Source organism: Podarcis gaigeae (assembly GCF_964106915.1).
Source record: "Podarcis gaigeae genome assembly, chromosome: 8".
Taxonomy (NCBI): Eukaryota; Metazoa; Chordata; class Lepidosauria; order Squamata; family Lacertidae; genus Podarcis; species Podarcis gaigeae.
The window spans coordinates 55,992,299-56,014,452 of record NC_139684.1 but is presented as its reverse complement, the minus strand read 5'-3'; the positions used below and the strand labels follow the sequence as shown (position 1 = coordinate 56,014,452).

The window sequence follows — 22,154 nt, the reverse complement described above, 5'->3', positions numbered from 1 at the left end:
CATGCCCTCAAATGTTGCCACGTTATTACCCTCAGAACTGGGACTCTTGCACTATCACCCAACAAAAGTGGGGCATTCATAGTATAAAAAGTAATAGGATTTCAGCAAGAGATTACAGGACCCGCACTGACTGGGAACGAGGCAGTACGTTCACCCTGAAAGGTCTGCAGGTGCAGTTTTGAAAGCGGGATTCTGTATAGCTGTCACATACCATTATGAGCATGCCTTTGCTCTCATCCTCCTAATATCACAGCTCTGCATTCTTGTCAGTAAAGCCAAAGTCACCCTCCTCCCTCCCTTCGTTCCACAGGGTGGGGAAGGATGAAATCTCATAGATTCAGAGTTCACATCTTTCTACCCAGATGAATTGTCCCAGGCACATCTAGAATCAGCCTGATCCCCCTGCCCTGCAGTCTTGATAACAGTTAGCCTTTGGGAGTCCAAAGAGCTGAGTCTGTTGTTCTAGATGTTAGTTCGTGGTGCAAATATAGCTGTGGACCATTGGCCCAACTAGTTCAGTCTTGTCTACACTGTGTGGCAGCAGTTTTGACCAACACTGTCAGGAAGCATTAAGGTCTAGAACCTTCTACATGAAGTCTAGAACCTTCTGCATGAAGAGAAGCCAAAAGCCTTCCTTTGGCTCCAGAGTTTGCCTCCCTCTCCATTTCCATAATACTTGCATGTTGATAGCAGGAACAGCAAGAACCTGGAAGCCTAATTCCTGCTGCAGAATAAACAAGCATGTGGGTGAGCAAACTGAGGAGGTGTGGCTATATCTAGACAACAGGAATATGATAATATTATTAATGGAGGAAAATGCATCCAGCTAAACCCAATCTAGACTGATTCCTTGCCATTCCAATGTATAAGCAATGCATGCACTTTGCCATATGTCTTTTTGTGGCTCCGGAATTCATGATGAGAACTGAAATACTTAATCTTCCAAACATAATGAGAAAGATAAGGAGCTGTGGCTGACACTGAGCACCAAACAGCCACCTTCGGTAAGATAATGACTTCAATTGTTGCCTCTCTGCAGAGCACCGTGATGGATGTGTACATTGGCTGCAGAGCTATTTCGGATATGGCACAAAGTGAGCATTTATCATTGCAAGCAACTGTTGGGGCGGAGCAAGCAGCCTGCTGGAGCTTGTGCCATTAAGCACACTCCCAAGCAGCTGTTTCTTGTGAAGTGCTCAGAGCTTCTTCCCTCTGACCTGTTGAGGGGCCTTTGGAAAAGCTAACAAACACAGTTCATGAGAGAATTTAGTTCTGATCTTGTGCCAGGAGACTGTTTTCCAATGTGATCCGGGCTTCATTGCAAAGAACAGGCTGCTGTCAGTCTGATTAAAGCTAGTCCAGAGCTGGCACTTTTTAGCCAAAATATAAGACACCCAAGCTGGGTTAACATTCAGATCATTTAGTATTCAAGGAAGTAAAGGATATGATAGCAGAAACTTTCCATGAATTATTTTTATCGAGAAAAATACCACAAAGTAGCAATTAACAGTAAGCCAGGGAAGGCTTCCCAGGGAGAGAGAAAGGGGACTTGAGAGTGAGTCCATGGCACAGTTGCCCAGGATGACTTCACTGTAGCATAAACATTACCAGCTTAAAACTCAGCAGGCTTGTTCTTTTTCTCAATTTGAATCTAAGCTGATTGCATCAAAACACAGTATTTTCTAAGATACAGGATAGCTATGGATTGTGACTAAAGTGTACACCCCACTTCCCAAACCAACAGTGGGAATGCACTGGATGCAGAGTAAGCAAGAGTGTGTACACGGCCTTAGAAAGGTAAGGAGAGAGGTTCAATGAGAAAGAAGGGAGAATTACTCCTTCTCTCATACATCCTTCCACTCTGTGTCAGGCGCACCAGAGGAGGTGGTGATTCAAGAGAGCACAAGGATGGACACCACCTGGGAGTTCAAAGATTCTAGGGAGGGAAAAGACGGGAGAAACTGGGGGCGGGAGTTGAAGTCCAGGGGGGAACTGGCAGAGAGACAGAACTGTTTTTAGGGCATGGGCAGACTTGGGGATTCTAGCATGCGAGGGCATATTAGACTTGGAGGGTGGGAGAGGCTTATTGCACAAAGGGAGGTGTCCTGGGAAAGCAATTTTGAGATATGCCTCTGTTTAATAAAATAAAAAAGGGGTTTAGGCTACAGTGGGCGTTTTACAGGACTTGTTGCATATCACCCTTCTCAGCATTCCCAGTGATCAATCAGTGAGTGAAGATTTGATTAGAACTGGAGAAAGTTGTGCATTTGTGATCTCGGGAGGTCCCAAACAAGCTGACTAGAAGATGGGAGTTACTCCTCTCTCCATGGCAATAGGAGTTTTCGTAGGAAACTTGCAACTTGAGTTGCTCAGTGTAGTTAGATCCTTCCTAGCTCACCTTTACAGGTAAAAAATAAACTATGGAGACAAGGTGCTTGCTAGGGAACACATAAAATGGTGAAGGATTCTTGCTCTTGGGAAACACTGCATTAACAGCCATGCATGTGTCTTTCAGCTAATTCAAGCATACTGTATTTTATTTTATTTTATTATTGCATTTATATCCCACATTTCTTCCAAGGAGCTCAAGGTGGTGTGCAGAGTTCTCCGTCCCATATTATCCTCACAACAACCCTGTGAGGTAGGTTAGGTTGAGAGACAGTGACTGGCCCAAGGTCACCCAAACTCCCCATCTGGTGAGGTGAACAGGAATCAAAGTGATTCAATTTCTTGCTCTAAAATATATTATTCTCTAGATCAAACAAAAAGATTCAAGTTGTACAGTCTCAGAGAGATGGTGCCTCATAAAGGGAAGGTAGTCTTTCCACAGAGGATCTGGACCAACTGGCTGGCAAGGCAGGTGAGAACCACCCACTTGTCTTTCAAGTCCAGCAGGCACTAATATTTTCAGTAGCCAAGAGTGGAGCCAATGATTAGGGCCTGTACTTGGTTGGCTTGTCCAAAAGATCAGGTCTTCTCCTTCCCAATGTTCATCAGCTCTTCCTGTATTCTTCCAGAACAAGGGACAGCTGTGAGTTTCTGCATTGCTCAGAGTTCTCAACTGCAGCTTCCCTTGAGTCTGAAGCCTCTGTAGCTCTATAGTATTGGGCTGTAGAGATTGGCATCCTGAGGGAAGGAGGCCTCTTCTCCAAAGCACTGCTGGCATGGAAGGACATGGATCTCCACAACCCACCACAAAGAAATGTCAGCTGCAGCCCACGTGAGGTGCAGTGGTGCCATTCAGAGCAGTATGCTCACTGTCTGTGGTCCAGAGCTGGGAACACTGATGGGTGGAGCAAGAGAGCCCTCCCCTTTGTTTTTGTTTTTTTATAATAATTTTTATTAAGGTTTTCCAAATTAAAACAAATCAAAACAAATTAAATCCAATCTATAAACTTTTTGCCAATAACTAGGACTTCCCCTCCCTACCCCCTCTTGTGTTCCAAATCTTCCAAATAAGCATTTAAATTCAACAAGTTCTTATCCCCAAATTACACTCATCATCAATAACCCAATTTATCCAAATTCCCATCCCCTAAGATCGATCTATACCCTTCCACGAGTTTCCCCCTTTCAAACATAGTACAGATGGAAATAAGATAAATATGAATAGTAATTTTACAGCCTTTGGATTCCAATTTTCCCTCCCCTCTTTCCCCTTTGCGTTTCACCTATCCCTCCACTTCTAATATCTTCCTGGAGTTCCCACATTACACTATGTCCCTCAGGTTCTTTGCCAGTCTTTGATTACGGATGTCCAATCGTAGAAGGAGTCTATCAAAAAAGGGCCCATTTCTTCTATCCAGGTTTTTATATCCAGGAGTAAAAACTCCAATTTTGTATCCATAAGCTTGTCAAACCTGAATATCCCAAATGTTCCCCCAGTTCTGTCCAGTTCTTGTTATTTCCTTGTTCTTGTCAATCATTCTCCTCCTTTTTATTTCTCTGTTCTCCCACAGAAATGTTCTTTTTCCAAAAGTTTCTAGTGTCTCTGCAGAGGCTTGTTATTCCTGGAGCAAAGCATTGCATCATGTTACTTTCATTTTCCAACAAATAGTTCCATTGTTTCCTGTAGTGTGTAGACCTCTGTAGACAAAATAATGTTCCATTCCTGCAGTTTCCCAGGAGATTAAAAGTTCCATTCAACTGTTCAAGTTTCCTATGAAAAACACATGCAATATCCCTCGGCTCCTCTAGGTGCTTTGCAGTAGCAAAGTTCCCTTCCAGAATCACATCCACCAGACCAAGTAGCTTGTTGACCGATATTTAAAAGTTTATATTCAATTTATAACAAATATAACTGGCAAAGTCCTCATAACCAAATCTCTATTTTAATCTTCCTTTTTGACAGCTCTTTGACAGCTGTCAAAACCTCCATCACTTTTCTCCAGGCAGTTTCACGAATCGCTCCAGGGATTCCGGGGGGGGGGGGGTTGCTTTTTTTAAAACAATTCCACTTTTCTCCTCCAGCTCAATCTTATAATTTTCCCTCGCGAAGTTGCTGATTCGGCAAGATAAGGTTACACTCGATCTTAGTTGTCCAGTCCTTTGTTTTGGCTCTTCTACAATTTAGGGGTGGGCTGACTTCCTTTTTTCCACCTCCCCCGTTCGCTCCGAATTTTAAAAATTTATCCCCTTTTTTTTAGTCCATATTCCAATTACTCACGGGTTCTTCTTTAGAGCCGAATTTTCAATAGAAGAAGTCAGCGCTCTCCGCCGGATGGCATGCGGCTGCGCTCGGCAGGGATAGCAGAGAACTCAAAGCACCACGCTTCTCCCCGGCACCCGATCCGTAGCCTTTAAAAAGGCTCCTTCACGAGTCGGGAGAGCGCTAATGGTGCCAGCCGAGTCTCCATGTCCACGGCCTCCTCTGGCCGTGGTTTTTAAGGGTCCCCGCATCGCCGGTGCGGTAGGACCCAGCCCCTGCCAAGCCGGCTCCCTCCGGAGCTCGGAGGGAGTCCGCCATTCGGCGATGGCGCCGACCCGGAAGTCTGAAGAGAGCCCTCCCCTTTGGACTCCTTTCAAATCTGTCTGTCTCCAGTGATTATGGAGTTGTAAAAAACAACAACCATGTACACTGATAAGCATATAGTAAACTGCTGTGGACCCAAACAAAGGTTTGCAGAGGCCCACTTAAGTTAGTCTATCTAAAAGCAAAAGTCTATTTGGCAAATGCCACACTGAGACAAAGAGGAGTGGGCAGTGAAGGGAAAAACCCACCAGCATAGGAGGAGGAAGAAGAGCCTGGCTCTCCCAGGAGTCCCTGCCATGGCCTTCAAAATTGCATCAGGATACCTGCCTGGGTGCCCAGTGTGGCCTCTGAAGACTAGCCAGGGGGTTCCATCATGGCTCAAACCACCACCTGCTGGACAGCACACACAGATGCTTCTTATCCTGCTGCCTGCAACGTATATTGTCTCCAACTCATGACCTGGGAAAGAACCCAATGTCCAGCAACGAAAGGTCCCTGATCTAGGACAGTCTAGAGGCCTGCCTCTGCTTCCACCTCCCATCAGCTCTGTTCATTTGGTCCAGAGTTTGGGGAGATCTCCCATCACCCAATGCAAGCTCCCAAGCCAATAAAGTGCTAGGAGCTGTTATGGTCCAGGCCTCCAAGAGCGCAAGTAGGTATCTAACCTGCAGCTTTGCTGTTGGCTGAGATCAGGAATGAGGGAAGGACTCCTGAATTCTGCTTGTCCTGCAGAGACCAGCTAAGTCAGCTGAAGCTTGTGATACTTTCTCTGCATCCTGCGAAGGCTGTTTTGCTTTGAGGAGTCAGGAACAATGGGTGTCTGAGAGAGAGAGCTGTCTGTGGCCAATGACGTCTGGAAGAGATGCCATCAGAATTGACTGCTGGAAGCATTTGGCACTCAAGAGCTGAGCGGGCTGGAGCTCAGCAACATGTGAGGCAGGATTCCAGTGCCCACTGAGATGGGATTTCCAGGGCAGGAGCCATCATCCTTCCACCCTTTAACCAATTTTCTTTTTGGCTGTGCACAGGTGAGACGCCATATTGGACAAGGTTGGCATCAACACAGTAGCATCAAAGTAGCCCATATTCTTGCAGTAAACCTGTTCCCAGTTGTGCATCTTCCTGCTCTTGCCCATGTAGCCGTGATTCCAGGTAGAGGTGGAGTGTGCAGTCTTCCCATCTGCCCAAGAAGCAGTGGAAGGAGGCTGGGAAAGGAGGCTCACTGGAGAAACAGTCACTCTACTGCCCACTGAGGAAATTTCAATAATTGGCAGCTTCTCAGAAGATGCATTGCTCTGAGTTCAGACTCTCAGGGGGCTTAAGGGTCACCAGCAGACCCTCTTGCTCAGTCTCCTCTCCAAGGTGCCATTGGGGTAGATGGGGAAGAAAGAGACCAGCTCTTCAGCTGCTGCAGAGAGGTCGCTCTGGGCCTCCCATGGAAGGAGGCAGTTGGTTCCCACCACCTTCCTGCGTCTCCGGGACATAGCTGCCAACATCCTCTGCTCTCAGGTAAAGTCTCAGAGACGTGGCCTCACCAGGGCCAGTGGGCAGCTCAGGTTGGTTCTGCAGACACACACCGCTGCCCTGCTTTTACACCTGCACTCCGTGGCCATGCATCTGGATCACTTGAGCCCGGAGCGCTTGGATCCCACTTAGGAGGGTCTTTTGATGTGCCACAGAGGTGATCCCCAAGCTCAGAACATCTCTGGAATAAAAAAAAAAAAGTGAGAAGCCCACTCCATACCAGAGTCAGTCGGAGCACAGCAGCTCACCTGGTCCCATCAAGTGACTAAGACTGGGAAATGGGGCAGTCAGATAGAGGTTGATGGATAGTGAGGAGTGCCTCAGCAGTACCAGAGCCGGCAAGTGGGAACTGGGTGCAAAGCACAGCAGAACACCCCTGAGGAGAGTTCTGAGAGACCATAAGCCAAGTCAGTTGTTCAGGAGGCCTAGGAAGTGTGCGTCAGACTCCCAGATGCCACCACTCAAAAGAGAAAGCCGCCCAAGGAGCAGCAGCAGCAGCAGCAGCGTTCTCAGGTTAGCCTGAAGCCAACCCCAGAGCCAGGTTGCCACCCTGCTCTTTGGGCCCTTCCCTGTTACAAGGGGCCATAGTTGGGTGTAGCCAAGCCTATGTGTGGCTGGCTGGCAGCATCCTTCTAGAGGAGGGGAGATTCACTTACTGTACTGTCATCCTGGCCACTGAATCAAGGTAGCAATAGCCAGCAGCCACAAAGCTGTCCTTATACCTGCTCATCTCAATGGCTTCCAGCCACTCCCCAACAGAGCTGAAGTACGGGAAGGAGGAAAAAGGGCAGTCGGAGGGAGGGAGGGAGCAGCTGGCAGTCCTGGAAAGAAAGAGAGAGGAGCTATGTGGGGACATCACAGGAAGGAAGGTCTTATGCCCCAGAACCTTCCACCTCCCCCTAAGCTCAGATGTGTGCAAATACAGCCTCTGTCACTGCTGTTTTCTACACGGGCTTGAAGGTGGGAGGGTCGGGGATATTGCAGTCACCTGGCATAGGTGAAGATGCTGTTTCTCGATAGCTCTGGGGCCTGAAGCATGTTGCCAAGTGTGCTATGGACCTGGGAGAATTTTGGTCTCTCAGTACAGTCCTTCTGCCAGCAATCTAGCATCAGCTGGTGCAGAGCCGGTGGGCAGTTTGCAGGAGCAGGAAGCCGGAAGCCATCTTCAATGGCTGTTATCACCTGGAAGCAATTGTTGGAGATGGAAGCCACACCCAGCAGGAGCGTGGTAGGATGCTCTCACTTGCAACCAAACGCACAACCACACCCACCACATTCCCTCCCACCACGAAGCACAACAGAGTGGTGGAAAGGCCCAGAGTCTTGGCCTGCCCATTTTCTGCTCCTCGTCCACACCACCACCTCCAGCACACTGGGGAGCCACTTACGTCCTGGTTCGACATGTCCCAGTAAGGCCTCTCTCCATAGGACATCACCTCCCACATGACAATGCCAAAGCTCCACATGTCACTGGCTGAACTGAAACGGTGATATTGGGATGCTTCGGGGGCCAACCACAGCACCAAGCTTTTCCCACCCTGGGCATGCATAAAGAAAAGGCATTGAAGAAAGACCAGAAAATAAGTAACAATAGAAACAAAATTAATTGCGATAGGGACAAATGTAAGGTTCTACACTTAGGCAGGAATAACCAGAGACACAAATATAAGCTGGGAGACACCTGACTTGCCAGCAGTACAGTACATGTGAAAAGGATCTGGGTCTTAGTAAACCACAACCTTAACATGAGTCACATGAGTCAACTGTGTGATGATGTAGCAAAAAAAGCTAATGCAATCCTAGGCTGCATCAACAGATTTATAGTGTCCAGATCAAGGGACGTTTTAGTACTACTCTATTTTGTTTTGCTCAGACCCCACCTGGAGTTCTGTGTCCAGTTCTGGGCATCATAATTTAAGAAGTGTATTGACAAGCTGAAGAATGTGCAGAGAAAGGTGACCAAGAAGATCAAGTTTCTGGAAACCAAGCCCTAAGAGGGACAGTTCAGGAGTTGGGTATGTTTAGCCTGGAGAAGAGAAGACTGAGAAGTGTTATGATAACTATCTTCAAATATCTAAAGGGTGGTCTCAAGGAAGATGGAGCAGGCTTGTTTTCTGCTGCTCCAGACGGGAGGGCCTGAACCAAGAGATTAAAATGAGAAGAAAGGTGATTCCAACTAAACATTAGGAAGAACTTTCTGATGATAAGAGCTGTTTGACAGTGGAACAGACTATCGTGGAAGGTTGTGAACTCTCCTTCTCTGGAGGTTTTTAAGCAGAGGTTGGATGGCCATCTGTCAGGGATTCTTTAGCTCTGTTTCCTGCTTTGCAGAGGGTTGAGCTAGATGACCCTTGGAATCCCTTCCAGCTCTACAATTCTGTTGCTCTACAGAAAACACCACACACACACGTCTGCCTCATTATCATTATTATGTATTAAATCTGTATACTGTCCTTCATCCAAAGATCACAGGGTTGTTCACAGCATAAAAATACAAAATGAGAAACAAAGTTCAGGTCTTTCCTGCTGCCAGATCCCTGTTTCCATTCTCTCTCTTCCCCACCTGCTACCGGAAGGCTGGCCTTTATACTGCACATGCAGCACAGCTGGATTGCTCAGGGGAAACTCTGTCCCAAATTCATTTAAAATGAGCTAGTTAACGCTCAAAGCAAGGTGTGTGTGTGTAGGGAAAGGAAGGGAAGTCCTGAAATATTCAGGCAATAGTTAAGTTCTCCTGCTAGATGGTTTACAATTAATATTTCATGAGGCAGCTTGTCGCTTGCCCAGCACAACCCATTTAATGTCTTTCATCAAGGAAGATCACAGCAGCAGCAGGAAGAGAAAGAACAGGGAAGCCAGGAGGGCTTCCCCATTCAAAGCACAGGAAGCACCAAGGGGTGATTCCAATGCCCCTTGCAGTGCTCCCCTTATGCCTCTGCACATACAGCTTACTGTATATCCGCTGCCTGCCTTCTCTTCTGCTTTCATCAAAATGCTCCAAAAATGCTCATCCTGGTGGCATCTGGAAGGTGTCATGCAAAGGCTTTGGTGTGTATTTTGATACTTTAAATGCTCACAGAATCATAAAGTTGGAAGGAACCCCAAAGGTCATATAGTCCAACTCCCTGCAATGCAGGAATCACAGCTGAAGCTTCCCTGACAGGTGGAAAACCTCCAATGAAGGAGAATCCACCACCATTGGCAGTGGAACAGACTACTTCAGAAGGTGGTCTTCCAAGACTCTCCCTTCCTTGGAGGTTTTTAAACAGAGGTTGGATTGCCATCTGTCAGGGATTCTTCAGCTGTGCTTCCTGCATTGCAAGGGGTTGGACTAGATCAGTGTTTCCCAACCTTGTGCCTCCAGATGTTTTTGGCCTACAACTCCCATCATCCCTGACCACTGGTCTTGCTAGCTAGGGATGATGGTAGTTGTAGGCCAAAAACATCTGGAGGCACAAGGTTGGGAAACACTGGACTAGATGATCCTTGGTGTCCCTTCCAAGGATCTATTATTCTTCCTGCCCCCTCCCAAATACATACCAGCGTGCTGAAAACGGTCTCCATCTTCTCTTCCTGGCCTACTCTGAAGCCAGAGATTTTGCAGACCAGCTCCCCATTTACCAGGATGTTATGCGCTGCCAGTTTCTTGTGGATGTAGCCCATCTCAGTCAGGTATTTCATCCCGGAGGCAATCCCCTGCAGCATGCCAATCAGCTGGGAAGCCATGAGCTGCCCCTCATGCCGCTATGGGTGGGAAGAGAAAGATCCATGAGGCTGGCTGCGGGTGCATCAGCAGAGGACTCCACCAGGCAGGTGGCTGCCATATAGCTCATCCCACTATCAGGGAAAGGTCTCACTCACCCGCAGAAAGGAGTCCAGCACCCCATTCTCCATGTACTCCATCACAGTCATCATCGGGTTCCCTACACAGAGAAACAAGAATCCAGTCTCTGTGTCTGTCTGTCTGAAAACCAGCTGGATGAGACAGAGGGCTCTGTCTGTGACATTAGGTCAGGAAGTTGTTAATCATGCGCTGGTAGCAACATCACATGCATGTTCACACAGAGGCAGTGTTGTAGTGCTGTACTTCCTGCACTAGTAACAAATTGGAGTACATTACATTTGAAGCGCCCTTGTGGGAGGAAGCAATTGATTGGTCCCAGTAAGGCAGTTCCATGGAGCGATGCCATGCAAGGAGCAATTGCCCACCTGCTTATGCTGTTGCCCTAAAACTCTCCTCTCTCTGGACTAGCCTGATGAATGAAGACCAGCTGCTCAATGAACCCTTTGCAGTGAGATTGGCTTCCCAGCTTATTAAATTAGCTACAGAATCCCTAAGCATCTTAATGTTGTGGGCTGGAACTGACACATAAATGAACCTTTGGCCTCCAGAGTGTGTAGTCCCAGCATTTCTGGATAATCGTCTTTCTAAACCACATTAACCACCACAGACTCCACTGCAAGCAATTAAGAAAACCATCAGTATTCTCTCCCTGCCTTCACACAGGACAGTCACTTTCCTGAGATGGCTTTTAAATCACCCAGGCAATTAGGCAGAACTGCAGCTACACACACACAAAAAAAACCCCAAGCCAGGCAGCGGCTGCTTTCATTTTTGCTGGCCACAAGTAAGTGCGTAATTATTCCATTCCCTTAATGACTGTTAAGGAGAGGGAGGGCATTGGGGCATTTGCCTGCCTGATCACACTTTTCCCTGGTGTAAACTGTTCACAGAACCACCTGAACTGCCTCACAGTGTGAAGCCAGCATGCCCTTAAACACCAAACCTGGTGGCTCCTGCTGCTTTTCATGCATAGGACACCATGTTCCTAGAAGGAGCGCCATGCGCAGGAGGATCAGCAACCGCTACCTCAATGCAAAGCCATCTTTTCTAAGAACATAAGTAGAGCCTGCTGGATCAGACCAATAGTCCATCTAGTAGGCCTCGATATTCCTTCAGTTTCATTGTATGTCCATGAGTTCTAGTGATATGGAAGAGAGAAAAATGTGTTCTTCACTCCCCATGGGAGAAAAAAGACAGCAGGTTCTCTCACTTGCATTCCCTCCTAGGTCTTGGAGCTGCACACTAGTAATCGGCTCGGCAATGAATGTGACCCTTATCCTTGTGCAGTAGGCATGGGCTTAGTCAAGGGGTGGCAGGTAGGGGCAACTGCTCCCCTTAATCAATAAAAATTAATAAAAATACATAGCTAACAGATTCTGCCCCCAAAAAACCCAAAAGGCCTGCCCCCCCCAAATCCTGGCTATGCCCATGGCAATAGGATACATTCTGTACACACAAAAGGCAGACTTTTTTTACACAAACACACCACACCTCCATTTTAGCAAGGAAGAGGCATCACCACAGCAAGGGGATTCCCAATGCCCTCAAGCAGGAACAGTTAGGGGCACTGCCTGGAAATAATCCCAAACCCCAGGTAGAGCAGCCTGAGGTTCCAGAATACAAATGCAAAAGAGAGCCACCTCCCCATACACACACACACACACACACACACACACACACACACACGGTTGAAATCAAGCTTGGGCATCTTCTCAACATACACTTGGCAAGGCAGCAGAGGTCAGTGCCTGATACACAGTCTTGGACCTCCCTTGAAGGTGTGCAACACAGGCGCTTCAAGGGGCTATGCAAGGAACGACTGCCTGGCATTCTGAAGGAAGCACCATCTTCTGGCATGCAAATGGGCAGAATCCATAAGTGCTTCTTACCTCTGGTAACAACTCCCTCCAAGCGGACAATGTTGGAGTGGTCAAACTGGCCCATGATGCTGGCCTCAGTGAGGAAGGTGTGGACCTGCTTTTCGGAGCAGCTGGCTTGCAGGGTCCGGATGGCCACAGGCAGCTCCCGCTTACTGGGGAGCTTCAGGCACCCCTGGCAGATGTCTCCAAATTCTCCTGCCCAGAAGGAGGACCCGGAGTTAGAACCAAACTCCCTCTCTGCGTAAGCAAGAAATCCACATGCAACAGCACCCTCCCCCCGGACTCTGAAAGTGGAAAGGGAGCCACTGCCAAAATATGATGCCCCCTCAGTCCCTCATGGCTTCCTACAGAGGGTTTTTTATTGGAAAAGGTCTAACAACGAGGAATGGCAGAGAAAGGTAAAAGCTGCCGTGTGCCAGTTGAGAAAGGGAGGAAAGGGTGGGGGTGGGGTGCTGCTGCAGCTCTGGGAGAAGACCCAATGCCATTGTTGTTGTTTCTATTAAATTTCATCTAGTTTGTGCTATTGTGCTGTTTTGGATTATCTATTGCCTTTTATGATTCAGGGCCCATAACTGTTCTAACACAGTGGTTCCTGAACTTTTGGGGGCCACTGCCCCCTTGGTTCCATAAATGCATCCCCAGTGCCCCCTTCCCTGTAAAAAGTGTTATTCGGAGTAGCAGTTTGCATGACCCACTAAGGAAGATAATAAATAACACAATTAAGATTGAAAACACTAACAATTAATTGCACATTTACTCAAAATCTAATTAATACTGTTTAATTAATTCAACAAACCTGATTAACTTGATCCAGTGATACCAGCTTTTCAAAGGCTAATTTAACTTGATTCAGTGATATGAGCTTTTCAAAGTCAAATTCACACTCCAGTGCTCCCCTGCTGCCCCCCGCCCAAGGTAATCCCACTGCCCCCATTTGGGAATCATTGTTTTAATACCTAACTATATGCAATCAGTTCCTACAGTTTATCCTCAGGTTCCCTGGAGGCTTCCCCTGCTTGAACAGTTACCTTGTTCAACCCACATTTTACCAGCTTCTTCGCAAGAATGTTGTGAGGGACTTTGTCAAAAGCCTTACTGAAATCAAGATACACTATGTCCACAGCATTCCCCTGATCCACCAAGCTTGTAACTCCATGCTGGATCTTAAGCAATCACAACGTACTTTTCTCAGTGCTCACAATTATCATTGTAGACTGTACTGAACTAGAAGGACTGATGACCTAACTCAGTACAAGGTAGCTTCCTAGGTTCTTTAAGAAGAGGAGGGGGGCATGCAACATATGGAGAAGAGAGCAGCAGGGCTGCGCCATCTCCAAGTCAAGGGGCTCCCACATAGGTGCACAGCTGCTTCCCCAGCACAATGAAGCATGGAAGGAAGGGACCGTCGAGCTCCGAGCTCACTGAAAAGCAAAGGGCCTGGATCCACAACACTCACCTGTCCCAAGCAGCTTTTCCATTTTGATGCTGGAGCTATCAAGTTCCTTGGCAAAGAGAGAGACAGCCTGTAGGGGGTCTTCACAGGTCTTGGGGTCAACATACATCCTCCGGGTTGGTATCTTGACTACAATGGGGCAGCAGAGATGGCGTTAAGGCCTTTGGCCAACATTGAGGTGCTGCAAATTTCCCCAACCTGGCAGAATCCAGCCAAGAAACAAATATTTTCCCCTGCTCCTGCCATCCGCCCCCTCCCTATGTCTTTACCGTCGTGGAAACCTGCCTTCCATGTCCAGCCCTTTTTGTCACTCATCCAGAATAAAGCTACTTTTGAGGCTGGACCTCAAAGAAACCCACTAATGTGGCTGTTCAGACAACAAGCCAGGATCTCTCTCCTTACTGGAGGGAAAAGGGAAAACCAGTCTCATTTAACATCTTTCTAGGGAGTTAATACATAGCAACAGTTCCTTCCTGGCTAGACATCTCTGTACAGACCAGGTAGATACGTGTGTGAGCAATGCTGTAGTTTAACCACTTACCGAAAGTATCCTGTAAGTGACTGTATTAAAACTTGCAAGTTTTGAAGGAAATCAGTTTATATTTGATGCCTTGGCAAACTTAAGTATTTAACTTGCATTGGACACACTTTGAAGGAAGGTTTGGAACTGGTGAGAAAAGGTACCATTAGTCTCACCCACTGGCCTTGGTTGCCTTTGGCCTGGACCCTCTGAGGGGGGTCTGAAATTCATGAGCCCTACTGTTTGGTCTCCTGCTTTTCTATACAGCCAAGAAATCAGACGTTTTTGCTACTCGACTGTTGATGGCCTCTGTTCCATCTGCCTTGGAGTCTTCTGCAGGACCAAGCTGTAGCTTAACATCAGACCATAAGAAGAGTGTGCTGGATCATGCCAATGACTCCTCTAGTCCAGCATCCTGGCCAACCAGATGCCCCTATGAGAAACATGCAAGCAGGACCTGCACACAAGAGCCCTTTCTTCTCCTGTGGTTTCCAGAAACTGGCATTCAGAAGCATTTACTGCCTTCAGCCATGGAGACAGAGCATAGCCACCATGATGAGTAGCCATCAATAGCCCTCTCCTCCATGAATTTGTCCAATCTTCTGTTAAAGGCATCCAAGTCGGTGGCCATTACTGCCTCCTGTGGGAGTTCTCTAGCTTAACTATGTGCTGCATGGAGAAGTGCCTTATTTTATCTGCCCTGAGCTTTAGTATTGAATCCAGCGTGCATTTCTGGTGCCTTCCTTCTACCACTCCAGTGCCACAGTTAGTGGAGCTCAGAGCAGTTGCTGAAGCTTAACCCAGAGCAGGATGTGCCCACTTGGCAAGCTGCAGCCGTTTTCGAGTACATGAAAACAAGAGCCTCACAAGGCCCTGGAGGCTTCCCTGCAGGAGCAGTTCCTTAGGGCATCTGCCTGGGCAGAATGAAGAGGGGGCCCTGCAAATGCACACTTCAGAGTCAGTCTAGAGAGGAGAGGAGGGAAGCCCAGGATGTCTGTCATGTTTGGAGTCTAAAACAGTACCACTATAGTTCATCTCCAAAGCTGGACTCCAGGAGAGCCTCTTGCCACTCCTACATCACTAGTAGCAGGGAAACCTCCTACCCTTTCTCCTCCCTCTGCCTTCAACTCACAGTGGAAGTACAGCTCCTCCTCTCCATCCCGGTAGGCCTTGCCGTAGTCACACTGCCTGCAAGGGGGAGAAGCAAAAGCCACATTATACCTTCTCAGCCAGGACCTGCCCCAGAAGTGGCCTCAAGCAAAGCCCCAATATAAGCTGTGAAGAAAGGCGTCAAGTCCCAAAAAGAGCTGTGTCCTCAGCCCAACTCCAGCTGCCCTACTCAGCAACCTCTTAGCAGAGGAGTGGGAGGGAGTGGGCAACATGGGATGGTCATGTGCTCACCTCCTCCAGGTCAGGATGCCCAGGATCACAGAGACCAACACAATCAGCCCAGCAATCGCCACAATGACCACAAGGACTATGGGGCTCTGCTCATGGAAAGCGACAGCAGTGGCTGCAGGAAGAAGTTGGGGTGGAGAAATAGAAGGAAATGGGAGTTAGACCCACAGAAGCCAAGAGCAGCAGGGCCTGGCTCATCTTGAGCAACTGCCTGTTCAAGAGCTAAAGACAACCGCACTAGGACATTTGCTTTAATTGTGTGGTTGACTGGCAAGCAGCAAAGCTGGGACACTTTAACAATACAATCGTACCTTGCTTCTCAAACTTAATCCGTTCCAAAAGTCCGTTCAACTTTTGAAAATGTTTGAAAACAAAGGCACGGCTTCCAATTGGCTGCAGGAGCTTCCTGCACTCAATCGGAAGCCACAGAAGCAGTGTTGGACATTCAGGTTCCAAAAAATGTTCGCAAACTGGAACACTCACTTCCAGGATTGCAGCGTTCGGGAGCCAAAACGTTTGAGTCGCAAGGTGTTCAAGAACCAAGGCACGACTGTACAATTCTAGGCCTAGGGCCACAGTTCTGCTTTTCTGTCCCTCTCCACTTGTAATCCTGATGGAAATACCCCGTGCCCTAGTTAGCTTTATGGTGAAAAGTTCCCATTGCCAAAGAGGCCATTTTTGTCAGGATCACAGCTGGGGCTGGAGGTGATAAAACACCCCTCCCTGCATGCTGCAGCCTAAACATAATTTTTTAAATCTCTCAATGCTACTGCTAGTCCTGCAACGGAAGCCATATCTAGCCTGGTCCTAAGTCCCAAGAGGATGGAGATGCAGAAACGGTGCTGAGCTTTCAGCTCCCATTCCTTGTTGCAAGCTGTGACTGTTGGAAGTGTTGGAATACATGGGAGAAATGAGAGAATAAGAGGAACCTCCAGACTTCCCAGACTGCCCTTTAACCTGTGCTGACCTTCCCCTGGGTGCTAGACTGATACTCTCATACTTTCTTTCCTCATTGCCTTCTTCTTGCTTACCTTGGAAGAGGAGACATCTTTGTATGTCTCTCCTGCTGAGAACTTTCCTATTCTGCCAAGCCTATGCAGGCAGTTAAGAATACATCCTTTCATAATGGTTAGTTGATGTCTGCTTATAACTTTTTATAGTTTTTATTGTATGGTTTTGTTGCTGTGAACAGCTTTGATATATATTTTTATGGCACAAATATTTTTTATAAATAAAGATCAGGCATGTTCCCTGGAAACCAAGACCACTTTGCTGTAGTTGGTGGTCCAAGAAACAGAAGTTTCTTAGCAAGGGGCTTTTATGGCATTTAAAGGAGTGGGAAAGGAATCCAGTTGCCACCAAGGACTGACTTCTGGGCAAACTCACAGTGGGCAAAAGTCACTGGATACATCAAGAAATCCAAGTCAGAGCCTTTTAGGACTTTTGGATTTAATGCTCCTACCCGCTTCTTTTTGACCCAGGCAGACTTATTTCCCTCTACCTCTGGAAACTCTCTTTGGCATAAACTAGTTACGGTACTTATTGCTTTCTCTGCTATTTTTATTTAATTTCAAGAGTAAGTGACTTCATGAATGGGTCAAAGGGCAGTGCGAAAGCATTGTGGGCGAGCAGCCAGGAGTTTGTTTTTATCCTCCCACCCCCTGCCTCATGGTCTGTTAGGCAGCGTTAATGAAATATTCTTTAGAAGAGAAGCATTAAAATATATGGCTTACAAAGTGGTTTTCCTTCAACACTTTAAGACTTGGCTTTCTGGCTTTTGCAAATGGCTACGTTCTATGAGAAATTTTTTATTCAATTCAGTTTGTTCCAAAAGCATCTTGTGTGGCAAATGGATGCAATTTAAAGCCCCATTAAACACAGCCTGTAGAATTCCTACTGGGTGCATCACCCCAGTGCTTTCATTTCCAGCTAGGCAGAGTTATTAAGCTGAAACCTGGTCTTCTCCCCCCCCCCCTTTCACTGGGGGACTGAGGGGCTGCTAGGCCAGGTAAAAGCTGCAAAGAGTAAGCCAATTGGAGTCACAGAGGGTGCAAGCCTCCCAAGTGGTTTTGTTGCAGCCTCTCCAGAGACACTTGCACACTCACTCTCCCCCAGCGTTTCCACCTCAATGCTGTGGCTGCAGTTCCCGTGGTCCTGGAAAGCGGAAGACGACTTCTGGACTTGGAAGACATAGAGTGTGCTGGGCTTCAGGTTGTCCACTGTCACGGCTGGGAAGGTGGTCTTCAGAGATGAGTAGCTCTGCTCTTTCTGACCCTGTGGGACCCCAGAGTTTCAGATTAGGTGAGACGCTGCTCCCCAGAACTGAGAAGAGACTAGTTCATTCTTCTAGGATTGGTATTTTGCTCCACTCTAGGTTGTTAAGAAGGGAGAAGGCACTTGGGACGAGCCTTGCTAGAAGCCAAATGTAAATCAAATCAGCAAGGAAAAGACACAGACATCTGGCTTTGTTCAATTAAGGTCTAAGACTCTCAGCCAAGAGGCTGTATGTGGAGGCTCCAGCCAAGGCAAGCCACAAAACGAAAGGGCTCTGTGTTCTGCCCTCTTACAGCTGCATTTTATTCTATATATAGTTGTGGGTTTGGGGGTCAGTCTGGATGATGCCCTGAGTCCCTTCCAGTTCTTGGAGTCCTGTATCAAATGAGGGTTAAAATCTAATAGAAGATTCTATAGCTCAATTGGTCAGAAAAGTCTATTTGGCCACTTAAGTGTCCTCATCAACATCCCGAAAGAATCAGCTAGGTTGTGAGAGATGCAACTAAGTGATGGTGCCCTCCAGGCTAATGGGTGAGCCTTTTCTCCACCCACCCACCCCAATCCAGCTGCTAGGTAGGGAAACAATAGCCAGAGGTTGTGTATGAGCTGAGCCAGAAGCAATCTGGAATCTAGAGACACAGTGAAATGTTTGCTCTGTGCTGGATCCAAAGCTGTGAGTAATGGAGAAGCAAGATCTGTTGGGGTGTTGATGCTGAAAGCCCCTCCATCTTATGCTCATGTTGTATATATGTGTAAATAAAACCACATATCGTAAAGACATTGTCTCCGCCAACCTTCATTCCAAGAAAATTGAACCTAGGTAAGAGCCTGGAACCCCCGGGGTCTCTCTCTGCTCGTAAATTGGGGTGGCACACAGCTATATTTTCCTTTTTTAAAAAATAACATATTTGCTGTGTCTTTTAATATGTACACAGCCTCAAGAATTTGGTGAAGAACCGGTACAGAAATGCTGTAGATAAATAAGAAAGGAACCAGGAACTAGCTTAAGTCAAGCAGAGATGGAGGTGCTGTCCCTCTCCACCCTGCTGGTGTGTGGATTCCATATTCTCTCTCACCATCCCTGAACTCTTCTAAGCAGCAATGGTGGAAGTGCTGGGTGGTGGGATGGTGAGAGACTATGCCCCAAAGAGCAGCTCCAGTGCAGAAAATGAGGGAATCTGTCTTTCAGAGTTGAAGACAACAGCACCCCTCCTGAAACAGTTACCTTTACATAGAAGCTAATGTCATATTCTGTGTCATTGGCGCTCAGGGCGCTGGCCTCTTGCCAGGACAAGGAGATGCTCTTCTGCTCAATTCTCTCAGCGCGGATGTCAATGACGAGCCTCTGGGCTAAGAAAGCCAAAGAGAAGAAAGGCAGGTGGGTCGCCAGCAGCTTTGCCTGGGCAGGACTGGCCCACAAGACCTTAGGCAGCCCCTGTAGGGCTCCTTCTTTTTCCCATGAAGCTGTAGGACAGTTGTTCCCAAACTTTTTCACTGCACCCTTAGATCCATAAACTCCTCCCCCTATTGAACCCCATAAAAACCATTATCCAGAATGGCAATTTGCATAACCCACAAGCCTAGTCCAGTTTGCTATTCCTATAAATAAATCAAGTTTAGTGCCAGTCAAAGTTATTCAGGCCAGGACTGGGAGCAAAGTGCTGGAAGGCTCCAAAAGTCCAGTCTGAAAAGGAACAGAATTTTCTGAACAGAATCTAGAAAGCATGGGGTGGGGTGGGGGGTATTAGGGGATGGGTAGTATCTCTGGAGGGACGCGGGTGGCGCTGTGGGTAAAAGCCTCAGCACCTAGGGCTTGCCGATCGAAAGGTCGGCGGTTCGAATCCCCGTGGCGGGGTGCGCTCCCGTTGCTCAGTCCCAGCGCCTGCCAACCTAGCAGTTCGAAAGCACGTCAAGGTGCAAGTAGATAAATAGGGACCGCTTTCTAGCGGGAAGGTAAACGGCGTTTCCGTGTGCAGCTCTGGCTCGCCAGAGCAGCGATGTCACGCTGCCCACGTGACCCGGAAGTGTCTCCGGACAGTGCTGGCCCCTGGCCTCTTAAGTGAGATGGGCGCACAACCCCAGAGTCTGTCAAGACTGGCCCATATGGGCAGGGGTGCCTTTACCTTTACCTTTTACCTTTAGTATCTCTGGTGGGGGACACATTGTGCTCCTTCTGGGGTAGTTTGTCCTCCTTTGGTCCCCACTCTGCACTCAGCTCTCACCTGTAGCTCCTAAAAGTTGTCAGTATGTGACAGCGGCCAAACCCAAGGAATGGTTTTGGCTGGCCAGCTAAACCAGGTGAGGGTAGATGATGGGTTTCAAACCCTCGGTAAGTTAGGGACTTCCCCTGAGTGTGAAGACAAGCTGTGAAGGATTGAGCAGACAAGACCAATAGTAGCCCAATAATCAAGAAGGCGGTTTCTGCACATGCTGTAGAAGGAAGCGAGGGAGCAAGGGAGCCCATCAACCTGGGAAGGTGGCCCTTCCAAGAGAAAAACTCTGGTCCTAAACCTCCACTGCCTTGTGGGACATCTTTGGGACAAGAAAAGGCTAAGCAGTAAACCCTACACAGATCCATAGTGGAGTCCCTAAGACAGTTGGGTGGCGCTTAGTATGCCGCTTTCTGACAGCTCCTGCAGCCAAGCTGGTGCCAAACATATTGCTCTGCTTTCCTTTGAACCACATCAGCAAGGCCAAGAGTCTTGTCATCTGGGCAGCCCAGAGCCTCCATACACACTGCCCAGGCTTGCGCTCCAGAGAGGTCACTTTGGGGCTGCTAACGCATTGGGTTTGACTTCACCCACAGAGGTGCACTCCACTATCTCTTGAGACAGCCGTACGCCAACAAGCTGGAAAGCAGAAAGCATGCAAGCTCTTTTAAAGAGGCTAAAACCACCACACAAGCTTTCATGCTGTGAACTACTGCTGTAAATACACTCTGTGCTCATTCATATTTCAGACACACACCTCTCCCCCCACCACCACCACATTGCCCATATCCCGGAAAAGCAAACATTAAATTATTCACTACCCCATGGCTTGATTTGATCACTTCGGCTCCCTGGGACACCAATGCTCTCCTTAATTAAGAAGCCAACCAAGAGGGAGGAAAAGGACAGCATTGGAGCATGAATGGGAAAGGAAACAAACTGAGCAAGTGAACCTAGCTTTGAGGGGTGGCAGAGGAAAATGATGATAAAATTTATTTTTTGTACCCTGCCCATCTGACTGGGTTGCCGCAGCCACTCTGGGCAGCTTGGGCAGCTGCAGCCTTCAGAGTGGGCAAAGGACAGCCTATTCTCATTCTTTCTCTACATCAGTGTGCAATTTATTAATGTCAAACCTGAGCATTTGTCAACATTTCATTTCCCCAAGCAGAGGCACACTAGTGAAAGGAATCTCTTCCAATGCGTATTTGCATAATGCTTTCACTAATATTGGAATTGAAATAGGTTTTTTAGCTATGCCGTTTTTAAATATATGTTTTTATTGTGTTGTGAAATCACTTTAAGATGCTTCGCAGGAAGCGAGTCCAGCCTTTCTGTTGAAGATCGGCATAGCAAATTTTGAAAGGGGAGCTGCATATCAGTTCACATATTGCTCCAGGAAGTGCAAACCAAATCTCTCCCCTCGCCACCCCCACTGCTATCTAACAGGCCCAGAAAGCAGAGGTTGTGTCACAGGCTCTTTCAACTCTGATTTTGAACAGCTCCCCGCTGCTTTCTCATCCACTTTCCAATGAAGACTCTGATCTCTTGCTTTGCAGAGACCTGAAGAAATGTTTCATAAGGAGTTTGACCCTGTCTGTGAACTGGTTTCACATAGGCCATAGGAGGATTCTGGCTCAGCAGCGGGGTGAGCCTAAGGGATGGGCCCCACTAAGCTGAAAAGAGGGCAATGAGCTCTCCCCCCCCCCCCGCATAATGCCCAACCCTGTCTATTAATAATCCATTATTACCTTGTTTTCCTGGCAGAGAGGAACTCAAGGCAACTCTGAACAGTTCATTTCTCCCTCTCTTTTCTGCCCTGTTGTGGCCCTGCAAATAGGTACTGAGTGTAGGGTAAAAGAGGTGAGTGCCCTGCAGAGGCCAGGTAGGTAAATCCAGGTTAAGCCTCTGATTTCCCTCCCCCACCCCCCACAAGATCAGTACTTAGTTTCTCAAGATAACTTGCAGATACCTCTGAGGCCATCTCTCTCCCCTCCACCCACAAGCCGTCTTGAAAGCCAGTGTGGCGCAGTGTTTCAAGTGTCAAACGAGGACCTGGGAGAGACCAGGGTTCAAATCATC

The 22,154-nt window shown here is 47.7% G+C and overlaps 1 protein-coding gene across 3 annotated transcripts in view; it reads right to left on the bottom strand.

Moving 5' to 3' along the window:
* Nucleotides 1-5,000: 5,000 nt before the first annotated feature.
* Nucleotides 5,001-22,154, bottom strand: part of EPHA10 (EPH receptor A10) — a 37,922-nt gene continuing 20,768 nt past the window's right edge. For all 3 annotated transcript variants that reach the window (XM_083751410.1, XM_083751408.1, XM_083751409.1), the window contains exons 6-17: nt 19,091-19,215; nt 17,697-17,865; nt 15,595-15,706; nt 15,326-15,381; nt 13,677-13,802; nt 12,230-12,415; nt 10,358-10,419; nt 10,037-10,240; nt 7,885-8,034; nt 7,485-7,678; nt 7,153-7,317; nt 5,001-6,677 (exon numbers count right to left, since the gene is read on the bottom strand). In XM_083751410.1, the coding sequence (XP_083607536.1) occupies nt 6,563-6,677; nt 7,153-7,317; nt 7,485-7,678; nt 7,885-8,034; nt 10,037-10,240; nt 10,358-10,419; nt 12,230-12,415; nt 13,677-13,802; nt 15,326-15,381; nt 15,595-15,706; nt 17,697-17,865; nt 19,091-19,215 (1,664 nt within the window). In that variant the 3' untranslated portion in view covers nt 5,001-6,562. The remainder of the gene's footprint in view (nt 6,678-7,152; nt 7,318-7,484; nt 7,679-7,884; nt 8,035-10,036; nt 10,241-10,357; nt 10,420-12,229; nt 12,416-13,676; nt 13,803-15,325; nt 15,382-15,594; nt 15,707-17,696; nt 17,866-19,090; nt 19,216-22,154) is intronic.